This window comes from Cydia pomonella, chromosome 27 (assembly GCF_033807575.1).
Source record: "Cydia pomonella isolate Wapato2018A chromosome 27, ilCydPomo1, whole genome shotgun sequence".
In the NCBI taxonomy this organism is placed as follows: Eukaryota; Metazoa; Arthropoda; class Insecta; order Lepidoptera; family Tortricidae; genus Cydia; species Cydia pomonella.
Genome location: NC_084729.1, coordinates 9,297,427 through 9,311,444, shown reverse-complemented (window position 1 = coordinate 9,311,444; position 14,018 = coordinate 9,297,427). Strand labels below are relative to the sequence as shown.

Below are 14,018 nucleotides of genomic sequence, written 5' to 3'. Positions count from 1 at the left end.
TTAAGCTGTTGGTTTTTCCGAATAAAATAAAATAAATAAATAAATAAAATAAAATAAAGCCAGAGAATCCTTACGAAGGTGAAGATGAAACACGCTTTCAAGATTTACCTTCATTTATTTTTTCTTTCTTATTGTTATATATTTCGGGAGTATAAAAGTAATTTTATTGTAAATAGTATAGTTAAAATTTTAAATGATAATAAAATAAATGGTTACGCAAATTAGTTTTTTTTATTTTTACTTCTTACCCAAGTAGTCAGGCCAAAGCGTAATGTACGATTTCCACCGAACGGGTCCATTCGGATCGCGCTCAAGTGCTATAAATTTAATAGTGTTTCATACTCGATGGGTAAGGTGACAGGTGTCATCTCCATATAATATATAACCTTCAAAGTCTAAACACGACAAATCTCACAAAATTGTATTAAGATGACATCTGCCAGCGTACCCATCGAGTTTGAAAAAAATACTATAATTACCAATGGAATTTAGTGTCTGTGCAGAAATTAGATCCTTATTTGAATGAAATTGGCACCGCTTTCGACCGCTCGGCTTAACGCGGACGGCTGTCCTCGAGTGTGATGTGATCGGCTCCTTCCGGTCAGTCACCGCTGGGTGCTCCAGCATCCGCCGCAACGTGGCTCTAGCGGAATGAGCCCGGCCAGGTCAATGGACACGGTGCCCAAGCGTCCGTTGCAACTATATACTTACTCTTTGCGTTGCAACACGACGGCAGCCAACCCAACCCGGTCCGGTTGATGGAAATCGTACTTAAAAGTTCACGATCATTGTAATTTTTTTTAAATATCGATTTACTGCCGATACGAGGAATATTATCAAATCGTAAAGTGTGCTCCAAAACGAAACTAGTTTCTACCATTTTCTACTACCAGCGATGTATCCAACATGGTGCTTGATCGTGAATGACAGCTTTAAATAGTAAAAGTCTACTTAAACGTACGCTTGTATGACATGACATTTGTATTTTTTTATCCTATTGTTGTGAAATGGTGATTGCTTATCAGTTGATCTTTACAGAATTTAGAAGAAAATCGATAATTACCGTGGTTTTTAATGTCAGAGTCAGGTTGCTAGCGTAAGTTTTTATCGTATCTCTTCAATTTGTATGTGAATAAAGTTAATTTCACGTTGATTGTATGTTTTTAAGAACTCGAGATGAATGGAATAGATTAGGACCATAAGGCCGACATTTCGCGTCGTCAGGTGCTTTGTTTCGGCGATATCTCTTCTATTTGAACAAGTACTTGTAATTTAAGTTGTAGTATTTAGTTTATATGGATTTGTTCTGAAAAATCCTATCTGTTACTGGATTTATTCGAAAAATAAATATAATACAATATTTAACACCAATGATATTCCCGATAATTGGTGTTGGCGTCATATTTTACAGCAACTTTTATATCAATAGAATACTATGTATAGTGTTCCCTTCCTAGATTATTAAAAAAAGCATATTCATATGAGAAAGTTTATTTACCATGCAAAATTGTATTGTTCATTTGTTTCCAAAAAAATGGATACTATACTAGAGTCAGACCATGATTTTGACAGCCTAGACAGTCCAGGTGTTATTTTAAACGTCAAACTTCTATGAAATTATGATGTTTACTTAACACTTGCACAGACTGAGCTATCAAAATCGCTGCCAACTTAGCTTGGTCTGACTCTAAAATGGATAATTATTAATTAATATAATTTGTACATGTAAATGATTTTTTTTTTTAATTTACAGATAATATGGATGAAGAAATAGAACAAATCTTCATAAAGCCAGATATTGCTCATTTGAAAGTTGAAGTTGACTGCGAACAAGAAAGCAGCGGGAACCCGTACCAGCATCCTGAACATGTCTTCAGCATTAAGAGTGAAGGAAGTATTTTACCTTATTTAGACTCAACCAATGAAAATCCTAAAACAAACTCAATAGAGATAGTTGGTAAAGTCTATGAGAATGGAAAAATAAACCGATTACAGTGCCCGCAATGTGATAATACTTTCAAAAACAGAGCCAACTTGAAGCAACATCTCAAGTTTGTGCATTCATCGGAAGATGATATCGTCGAATGTGACAAGTGTTATAGGACTTTCAAGTCTGTCGGTCATTTACGTTCACACATTCACTCTGTTCACGCTGAAGAAAAAGAAGTCAGCTGTGAACATTGTGGGAAAGTGTTCCCAAACAAGAAACGTCTAAACAATCATATTTTCTATTCCCATCCAGAACCAGAAGAAAGTGTCAATTGTACTGTGTGCTCCAAATCTTTTAAGCGTAGATACAATTTGAAAATACATATGAGACTTGTCCATCCTTCTGAAGACAGATCCGTACAATGCCCGCATTGTGATAAGAAGTTTAAAGTAGATATGTTGCTACAGAGACATATAAAGTGGAGCCACCCGCAAGATGGAATGATGTACCGTTGCCCCGAATGTGGAAGAACATTACCATCTATTGCTTGCTTTAGGAAACACATGCAGAACGTACATTCCGGCTCCCAAGATGCTGTTTGCAAAATCTGCTCTAAAGTTTTTCAAAACAGTCAAAACTTTAAACAGACATGAGAGAAACATTCACGGAGGAGCGAAAGTTGAAGCAAAACCGTGCAAAGTAGGAGATATACCATGTTCACAGTGTGATAAAAAATTTACAACCAATACAGCTTTATTTTGGCATTTTGAGAGACATCACTCTGAAAATAAAAGAAGCAATGCTTGCCAAATATGTAATAAAGAGCTGTCTGATCAAGGGAGTTTGAAAAGACATTTAGAAATGGTGCATTCCTTTGATCCTGTCAATTGTCCTATATGCTCTAAAACTTTTAAAAGCCATATGAATTTGCAGAGACATATAAGAGTTACCCACGCGCCACCAGAAGCAGCCCAGAAGTGTGACATTTGTAACAAAACTTTCAAATGCTCCATGCATTTAAGAATACATATAAACGCTGTTCATTCTACAGAAGGCATCTTCACGTGTGATATTTGTAATAAAGAATTTTCCTCAAAGAAATACATGTTGAAACATAAAAAACTCATGTAGATGTGAAACTGTTCCCATGTGGAGTTTGTAGCAAGATGTTTAAATGTGTTAATGATGTTAAAAAACATACAAAACGGGTGCATATGAAAACACCAGTGAAAACAGAAAATGTAGAACTAGAGAGTACTGAAATTGAAAGCTATCACACTACAGAAGATATGGAAGCTAAAAGTAGAGAAGCACTGAATTGTTCAAAGTGTGGTGATGATTTTGAGAATGAAACTGAGTTACATTCCCATATTATGAACTGTGGAGAGCTCCCAGCGCTGGCATTTGTGAAGGTTGAATTCGAAGATCTGTAGCTTTCTAAGGAATTTTAATAATTAAAGAAAAAATGGAAAAAATTCAACACCTCTGGCAAGATCTGGCAGTCTGGGTGTACATAGGCATCGGAGACTGCTTACCATCAGGCGGGTAGATTGTTTGCCACCGACGTAGTATAAAAAAGATCCTCTGGCAAGACTCGAAATTGCGACCTCATAGTTTGGAACACTGCTATCAACTGAGGTTTGGAGGCTTGCCAGAGGCGTGTGAATCTTTCCATTCCTTCCATATATACACGCCTAGGGAGGCACAAAACGAATGTGGCAGAGACAGGCAGAGCAAGGTCACCAATGTTTTAAAAGTTTAGCGAGATTGAAGCAGGAACGGGTTGGTCATATAGCATGAAAGACCTGGAGTAAACGGATTACTTAAGTGGCGACCATGGAGGGAGGATGACCCAAATGCGTTGGGACAAAGGACTGAGGGGAAGAAGTGGCTCCAGGTCGCACAGAACAGTGACGAGTGGCATAAAATGAAGGAGTGGTGGACAAACTTCTCCATGGGGGGCCAGAAAGTTCCAGAAATTTACGAGGAGGGCCAGAATTGCAACAAAAATGTATTTGATTTGCAATTATCATGGACCAATGCCATATACTAATTATTTAATAGGACTGGCGGCGGGCCAGATAAAATCCTTTCGCGGGCCGGAGCTGGCCCGCGGGCCGTACTTTGCCCACCACTGGGCTAGAGAGAGAGAGAGAGAGAGAGGCACATAGGAACATCTACTCGTAAGAATGTTGTCTTAACATTAACAGGCAACGATAGTTGTATAGTGGGATTTGTAAAGATTTATTAGGTTAATTTTTAATTTTTATGTTCAAATGAAATTGTGACTTGAGCTATGTGCTCCACATTAGGGTTGCCTGGCGGCTATGGCACACAGTTATTTGACAGATGTCAATTATTATGAACTTAATGCAGTGGTGAAACTAGGCCTGGGCGAAGCAGTCCCTCGCCCACCTCTACAGGCCTTGCAACCAATCCTGGAAACCGGTTAAATTTCCAAACCGTTATCAATGTACTTGGCGCAAAGCCTTTTAATTTCGGTTTCGCTCGAATAACCGTTATTTTAAACCGGTTTTTAAAAGAACAGTTCTTGTCATATTAACCGGTTTAGAGCAATAAAAACTTCCTATGTCGGTGTCTATGTTTACATGGCACACGACCAGGCCGGCCGAACGTTTCGTCGCTCGTCGAGTACACCAGCAGGGCAGTTGATAGGGCTAAGGAACATGGCATAAAATGTAATCTTGTTAAAATTTTCTTGTTCTTCCGAAACGTTGACATTCCACAAATTACGGTGTTTTTGTAAAATCTACCAGTTTTGTAAATATCATTCTATTAATGTTAGTGAATTTGTGTAAATAAACAATTTTATCAATTGTCAATTTTATTGTGTCGTTAAAATATCCCTGATCCTTACAATTGTGCTCTTCATGGAAATATATACCCAATAATGAAAATATACCGTAACCTTTTACTATAAGGTTTACAATTGATTGACCATCCGAAATGTCATTCTTAAGGCCAATCCAGAAGGAACAACCAAATTCCCGATTTGACCATAAATTAAATTGGCAGTTTGATTTTGATGTATAAAATGTATTAGTGAGTTCAGCGAGACCAGCAGGGCTAAGATGGTCGGCTGTCTATCATTTGTCACCCTACCGTTGTCACGCTCTAACAAATACGTAAGTGCGAACGTGACGCATGATATGACAAGTGACAAAAACACGACCATGATACCGCTGCAGTCCTTGAATTTAATTTTTGACGTCCGCACCACACAACTAATCTGATAATTTAAGAAGATTGTGCGAAAAATTGTCCCGTCTAGACTGGCCTTTAAATTAAATAGAATATTATTATCATTTTACCTAGCTACGCTTGTATACGAGCGATGGAGAGGTAGATAACGCTATTTTCTTACTTGTATAAATATTCAATATATTCTTACCATGATGTTGAACTTCAATTCTTCATAATAAGGTTTAGGTCTCATGAATTTTTTTGTTTGCTACGGGTTACCAAAGAATTAAGAAACTCCTCCGTTTTTTGAAGACATTTAAAAAAGTAGCCGGCTCAGTCATTGTACAGCAACACACATGTGACCCATAGGCGTTGCCAGCTCCATTGGCTACGTTCTTCGCTTATCATCGGGCGGAAGCGCTTACGCTTGTGTACCACCATTTATATATATATTTTGATATAGGAGTCAAACGAGTAGACGAATTGCCTGATGGTAAGCGATTACCGTTGCCCATGAACACCCGAAACACCAGAGGCGTTGTAAGTGCGTTGCGAGTCTTATTGGTCTTAAAGATGTGAGTAAGCTCTTTTCTTTTACAAGGAAACAATCGATCAAATGCCGCAATGTATTTTTTTTTTGTGTACCATCAGGCAGGCCGTATGCTTGTTTGCCACCGACGTAGTATAAAAAAAAAAGTATTGCAAATCGCATTCGATTATCTCTGACTCTGTTGGAGAGGTCATAAAAGTAGGGCAATGTACAAAAGAAACATGTGACTTTGAGTCCTATTTAGTATAGGCATACGTTTCATAATGTATTTTCATTCGTTGTAGGTCAGGAAAATCAATACTAATAAAAAACCGCCCCTCCCTGAACCGAGGCCTACCGCGAACATCGCAGTTCGCAAATAAAGGGGATCTTTCTCTTTTACTCCAATAAAGGCGTAATTAGAGAGAAAGAGATCAATTTGCGAACTTCGGTGTTCGCGGTAAGCCCCTGCCTGCACTCGCATGGCACTTCGGTACTCGCGATGTTTTGACGTTTCACGTTTCTTTCTAGTACTGAAGTGACAGTTGACAGCATGTATTCCAGGAATTCAGTTTTCAGTATTGATCGAAATAGTTGCTAAAGTATTATTAGAACTGAAAATAAATAGGTTACAGCCTTGAAGGCGCGACTGATGCAACGTCGGAAAATTGTGTTAAGTTAAATAAAGAGACTGTCCTGTGAGTAAAACGCTATAAAAACAATGGAATGTGAACTTTCGGAAAAAACTCATAATATTGCTTCGAGTGGACAATAAAGTGATAAGTGCAACGAAGGATATATTAATTAGGAACCAGCTCAATCAAAAAATATGTACTGAATTTTATTTAAAGGATAATTATTAAAAAACTATACATAGCTATCTACATTTAGATCGCAAAGCAGTGTCAAGTACGATTTTAAGCTTGCCAGTAAGTTAAAAAATGCAAATGACTCTCATCCACCACTCTAAAGACATATCCCTAAGTCCTGCTTTGCACAGAGGCACGAATATGTTGCTTTTCTCACATATTCAACTTGTTCCGGCAGTAGATACAACAACATATAATTGTCCTATATGCAGTCACGTATCCATATCCATTGATAACTTCAAGCAACACCTACAGACGGTACATCCCCGGAATCAATATATTTGTAAAATATGCCACAGAAAGTATAAAACCGTCAAGAGCCTGAGGCGGCACGAGAAGACACACCAAAAGAATGTTGAACCTGCGGTCAAAGAACAGAAAGAACCAGAAATACCATGTCCACAATGCCCTAAGAAGCTTAATACTCAGACTTCGTTATACTGGCATGTTGAGCGTAATCATACCAATAATGAAAAAACAAATACTTGTCAGGTATGCGGAAAAGAGTTGGCAGATCAAGCTCTGTTGAAAAGACATTTAGAAACGGTGCATTCGTTAGAATCCGCTACCTGTTCAATATGTAATAAAACTTTTAAAAGTGTCACTAATATGCAAAGACATATCGCTGTAACACATCCGCCCGAAGAAGCCGAACAAACTTGCGAAATTTGCAATAAGACATTTAAATGTTCGACTCACTTGCGAATTCACATGCGAGCTGTACACTCCACGCAAACACTATTTAACTGTGATATATGTAATAAAGAATTCGCTTTGAAATCATACATGTTGAAACACAAGAAAACACACATTGATGTTAAGGAGGTCCAGTGTGAAATCTGCTATCAAGTATATAAAACTGTAGATGATGCGAAAAGACACGCAAAACGTGTGCACATGAAACCAGAAGACTCGAAGAAAATGAAAACTCACAAGTGTGACATCTGCGATAAAGAGTTCACTCGCACTAAATATCTGTTTTTCCATAAAAAGACACATGTCGATAAAACACTTTCATGTAAATTCTGTCACAAATTATTCAAATGTAATAGCCATGTCAACAGGCATACGAAACGAGTACACACAAAATCAACAGTAAAAACAAATACAGATGCAAGTTTTTACTGTGATATATGTAACAAAGCATTTAGTAAAAAGAAAAATTTAGTGAAACATATTCAAATTCATATGATTGTGAAAAAAGAGGCTCCTTGTGGTATTTGTAACAAATTATTTAAAACTAACAGTGACGTTAATAGGCATCTGAGACGAGTCCATATGAAAAACATGAACATAAAGGATTTGATTACGAAAAATAAAAATATGAAGAATATGAACATAAATACACCAGCAAAAATTAAAACAGAAGAAATACCAACTACAGAATATATAGATGATGCCCTTGAAAATATTGATTATACAGAAGTAATAAGTACTAATTACACTGTCAAAGCTCTTGAAGTAACAGAGTATACAGATAAAGTACCTAGAAGCGAAGACTACACATTAGCAACACTTAAAAATACAGAATATACAAAAGGCCTTGCAACTACAGAGGGAACGGAAGAATTAAAAAGCTCTGATATAGAAGAAGACTTTGCTAGTACAGAGAACACAAGGGGAGCCATAATAGGTACTCAGTTAAGTGATGTGATTATAAATACAGACTTTATTGAGAAGGGCCTTGAAAATACTGATTATGCTGACAAAGCCCTTCAAAATACTGGTTCTAAATTAACAGAAGACCCGGATGAAAATACAGGGCTCTTAGGAGAGACCATTAAAACTGCTAAAGTCCTTAAAGCGACTACAAATTTAGAGATAGTAATTGAGAACACAGACTCAATGGAAGCTCTCGAAAATACAGAATGCGAAAACAAAGACTTAAAAGATAAATTGAGCAGAAATACAGATATTATAAAGGCGGCTATTGAAAGTTCTGATTTTACAATGGAAGATCTGGGGATGATAAAAATTAATGAACAAGCCGTTTTAAGTGACGATCCGAATGCATCCGTTGGTAGTACAGATTTACGAGCAGACATAGATTTATCAGCAGTAGCAAAAGGGACACCTGAAGATACAGAGTTGAGTAAAAAAATTGGGAACACAGATATTATAAAAACAGCTATTGAAATTTCATATTTTAGTATGGAAGACCTTGAAATTGTAAGCACAGAAGTCAAAAATAAAGTTTTCACAAGTACAGGGATAAATAAAGCCATACTTGGAAATTTAGAGTCTACAGACCTCGAAAATACAGATTTCATAGAAGCACTAGAAAGGCCAGAGTGCTCAGAGAAAAGTCTTGGAAATACAGATATTATAAAAGACGCTATCGAAAGTTCAAATTTCACAATCGAAGATCTTGGACTGACGGAATATACAGAGGATGCCCTAGGTACAGAATACACTATAGAAGATTTTGGAATAACAGAATGTACAGAACTGGAAAGTACAGAATTTGCGGAAGAAATGCTTACAAGTACAGATTTCATAGAGAAAGCTCTTAGCAGGACACTTTATGCGAAGGAAGGTGTAGGCACAGAATTGACGAAGAAAACTATTAAAAATACTGATTTGATAGAAACTCTTGCAGACTCAGAGTACGCCAAAGAAGTGCCGACAGAGTTAGAAGATGTAATTGAAAATGAATTCACAGACCAAACTCTCGAAAGCACGTTTTTCATTGATGTCCTTGGGACAGATTTTGCTAACAAACTCCCTACCAAATTCACAGGAAAAATTCCTGGTGGTGCAGATTTTATAGAGACCCTTACAAGGACAGATCTCACACAGGCCCTGAGTGCAGTCGCAGGTGAGGCTCATAATAAGGATTTTATAGAACATGCTCGTGAAAGTATAGAGTACGCAAATAAAACAGACGATTTAGAGTTCACAAATAAACCTATAGCAAATACAGATATTATAAAAGAAGAGAATAGCTCTGATTTCACAAAAGAAGTTCTAGGTTGTACAGATTATGCCATGAATGAAATTAAAGAATACACAGAAGCTGATCTCAAGAGTATTGAAATTAAACTGTTAAAATGTCTGAAATGTGGCATTGATTTCGGAAATGATGTTGATTTACATACTCATTTGTGTGGTGGGGAAATGACTTTGTTTCTAGATTTCCAAGAAATTTAGACATCTTGCATTGAAACACTGTTGTATATAAAAACTTGTAGCATAAGTAGATAAAATAAATTCTGAATTTGGTTGTGGTCACTCGAAATCATTGACTTTATATATTGCTTCGTAAAGTCGGGCATTATGGGCACGACGAAGTGGGTTAATTGTTGCTCAATAGGGTTGTTTCCATCTACAAATCTTAGGGCAGAATTGTATCCCAATAAATTCTTTTGTATTATAAGAACATGTTAAACTACTTTTATGGGACCTGTAATGATCATATTTTTGTAAATATTGAATTTAAAATATCTTTTGGAACACGTCACGTGACCAAACTCGAAACGCCATTGAAAATTCTGATGACGTCACAACTCTCGGATTGACACTGTTGACAGTTAGGCGATAAACAACAAATGACAAATGTCAGTTGACAGTTCGTATCTTCTACGTATGTATGTAGTTATGTGTCAAACCGTAAACTATGACTTCACACAATTTTCAAAGAGCGTTTTGGGCTCGAAAGGTTCTGTCAAAATATATTTTGTTAATTTAGCATATTTAAAGCCGTTTTTAGTATAAAAGTTGAATTTTAGGGCAACTTTTAGTTAATGTAGAACGTAATACAAGCGTTTCAAAAAATTGGAAACAACCCTATTGTCATGTATTCAATAGGTATGCCTGTAAATAAGCATTAGATTAATGTTTGTTGGATATTTGTAATATAAATAATATAAAATATTTAGATGACACGGTTACACTCGAATCGTTCGATATTTCGAACCCATTGGGGGTCCTTCTTCTTGAGTACTCGCGGCGGCTGCAATCCGCGCACTGTGCACGTGGTATTTAAACATTTTAGAATATATCTCACGAAAGTTTAATTTCGAGAAATAAATTTTTACCTACCTACAAGTTAAATTACTATGGGCCGAATGTAGAAATTAAAATAAATAAATGAATATTATAGAACATTATTACACAAATTGACTAAGTCCCACAGTAAGCTCAATAAGTAAATAAAAGTTGTAAGTCGAAACGGGCAACACCGGTCAACAGTGGCGGGGCAAAACTCATAAGACACGGGTCCCACACAGATCTAGCCGCCTCGCGAAGCAATTGCCGCACGAAGCAGGGGGACTACCGTAAAAACCGAAATTCGCAAATTGCGGGGATCTTGCTCTTTTACTCTTACTAAGATGTAATTAGAGTGACAGAGAAAAATGCCCGCAATTGACAAACTTCGATTTTCGCGGTTATAGCCCAGCTCAGTCGGTGGAGACGTGCCTCGCCCGTATTGGTAAAAAAAAGTGTCAATGTTGACGCTTTACACCTCTACAATTCTAGCTTATCTTTTATAATTAAAAACCCCCCGACCAAATTGGGACTCTTTCCTTCGCGAGTTTAAAATAGGCCCTGGTGAAATTACCTGAACTATTTCTACTTTTTAGGGTTCCGTACCCAAAGGGTAAAACGGGACCCTATTACTTAAACTCCGCTGTCCGTCCGTCTTTCATCAGGCTGTATCTCGTGAACCGACCGTGACCGTGAAGCTAGACAGTTGAAATTTTCACAGATGATGTATTTCTGTTGCCGCTATAACAAAAAAGTACGGAACTCGCAGTAGGCGAGTCCGACTCGCACTTGTCCGGTTGTTACGTTATGCTTTATAATATAATACGTATATATATGGGTCGATTATCACATCGAAGTTTAATAAGTGTAATATTTATTAGTTGTCAGAACTGGATTATCTTATCTATTTAATGTATGTACCTACCAAAGACTAATAAACAGATGATAAACCCATGTTTTTATTTTAATACCTAATTTTCCTTTGATACCGGCTACTGCTGTATGATGTATTTGTGTATGTATCAATTGTATCACCGCTATATATAGAAACGGATAGTACTGTCACATTTATCTAATCAAAATTTATCTGTGAGTAAGCCAGTTTTAATCATAGGACACGAGTCTAGAGAAAAAGGACTGTCTCACTCACACTAGTTAGCAGGGCTGCCAGTACATAAATCTTGATTATACAGTCCAACGTCAAAAATTATACGAAATTCGATTGCATTATACGAAAACGATTATACCCGACTTTTTTAATTCTTACTTCAAAAATCGACTTGTATTTAGTAAGTAGTAACTAAAATCTCTTAGTAAATAGCGCCGAAATACAGCACAAAAAAGTAAAACACGTCTCACATATTAACAAACACCCATCATATAGAACACCAAACCCATCAAATGGCGAGTCCAATGAGATAAAACCACTCAAACCGTCACCGTATCGTATTATCAAGTTGGCAATCCGTCTCTGTTAATCCCGTGCTGAAATAAAAATGCGAAATAACCATTCGTGTTTTTTCGTATCCAATTATACCGAACGACTACCTATACATAATAAATTGACGTATGACTTAATGTAATGTTGGCAGTAGTCAAAACGAGATGCACTCAATTTTGACTTCTTTTTCGGTCACACTTTGTCGAAGTACTCAGCCCGGAACTATGCAGGTTCGTGGTACAAGCATGTATGTATTGTATTAATCCAGTGTGGCGAAACTACTCCTTTTGGTTGTTCTCGGCTGCGTTCGGCTCAGCATTGCTCCGAGCAATTATTAGGGTTGGCACAACTTGACGTCCTTATGCGTGTACGACCACAGATAATGACTTGAATTTTTGCAACCCTAAATAGCCGAAAGGGATAGTTCCATACATTAGAAAGGGACAGCATGATTAGTCCTTGAATCGCTGTCAAACTTCGGTTTTGTAGGAATTGTCATTTCTGTGTAGTACTCATAGAAATAGGATAGTATAGAACGACTGTCAAACTTCGAAAGTGTGGCCAAAAATGAAATGCAACTGTGTGCGTAAATTGTCTATGTGCAAACAAAAATAGTGATGTCATGTTACAACATATTAATAATCTATCGATGTTTAACTGCTTTATCGACTACTTTTTCAAATGTGTTTGAAAAAGTTGAAAATGATAAAGTTGAACTTGTTTGAAAATGTGTTCGCAAAGAGTTGACTTACCAAAGAAAATTTGAATTTCGCACCTTTTCCTGCTGACAAGTTGGGTTGGGTGTGTATACGCTGTGTACAAGTATACGCTGTCTTGTGTTTCCTTGTGTTGGCGGCAAAGCCGTGGAAAAGTGGTTAAAATGTAAGTACTGTGTTGGAAAGTGAAGTTTAAATTTATCGCTAAACATGTGCACCTTCAAAAAAGGTATTATAACAATCGTTATTATTTTAAGTCGGTTATAAAGGTAATATCTCTTTTGATATCTTGTGAACAACTAATTCCATACCTACTAATATACCGACAAGTTATCGATACAGTCATATGAACATTTTGTCAAGCCCTAGCGTAAAGTAACAGTTTAGGTTTTTACACAAAATATTCTAAATTATTGACTAATATGATGAAATATTAACATACAATTGAAGAAAAACTTATAATGAACTGTATAAATTGGTTTTTTACTCTTTTTATGCTGTTAATTTGATAAAATATCGTTACGAAAAGTTCGCTAGGAATATCATAATTACCTGTGAAATGAGTATTTTCTTGGGTTTTTTGGCACTGGAACACTACAACCCGGCACACAACATGACACCATCGTCCCTAATTTACTTAATATATATTTTTCTTTTTGATTCTCTTATATTTTTCACGTTAAAAAATACGGCAATATGATTTTGGCCACCTCGGCCGCCTTCGAACTCAAAATTGGTTACGTTTTCTCATATGTAGTCTGCCTCTTTCGCACTTATGGCTTGTTCATATACGTCATGGCTTCTCTTTCGCACACTTCATCTGTCTGTCAAGCGAAGCGACTGACATGTCTCTGGTAGTACTTATGTCAAAGCAAAAAAGGCAAACAAAGCTTTTCTGATGCTTCTCTCGTCAAGCTACTAGTCGAAAAGTAACGTCATATGGTTATAATTATAATACGGAAATTTTAACTACTTAAATTAACACACAATATTTAAACAACCTTTTTATTTCATAAAATTATCCTAATTATAAATACAACTTGTTTATAAATACTACACGATGTTAAAGATGGCGCTTTGCACGTCAACGAAACTGTAACTTACAATTTCAAAATGGCGACCAAGTTATAGTAGAATAGGGACTATGGAGTAATACTGCATTGTTCTGCTGCCGCAGGCAGCACTAGCACATATCGTAAACCATAGAGTAACTTATATACACAGTGCTTTTTTTTAATTTCCGTTATATTCAAGGGTGCATTCCTGAGCCTAAATAAAGTAACTTTCTCAAAGACACCGGTATTCTAATTAACTCCATTTCGGAGATAATCAATAATTTATT

At 36.7% G+C, this 14,018-nt stretch overlaps 1 protein-coding gene and 1 pseudogene across 1 annotated transcript; both read left to right on the top strand.

Annotated features, from left to right (window-relative positions):
• The first annotated feature begins 319 nt into the window (after positions 1–319).
• LOC133532563 (zinc finger protein 99-like) lies at positions 320–4,773 on the top strand (annotated as a pseudogene).
• Positions 4,774–5,562: 789 nt separating this feature from the next.
• On the top strand, positions 5,563–11,473 carry LOC133532547 (protein suppressor of hairy wing-like). Its single transcript, XM_061871272.1, has one exon. It carries the CDS (start codon positions 6,605–6,607, stop codon positions 9,680–9,682), a length of 3,078 nt encoding a protein of 1,025 aa, XP_061727256.1. The 5' UTR covers positions 5,563–6,604; the 3' UTR covers positions 9,683–11,473.
• The last annotated feature ends 2,545 nt before the right edge of the window (positions 11,474–14,018 follow it).

Bases quoted from the DNA above. Each gene is read 5' to 3' on its own strand.
- LOC133532547 (XM_061871272.1), top strand. From the start codon at position 6,605: ATGCAAATGACTCTCATCCACCACTCTAAAGACATATCCCTAAGTCCT.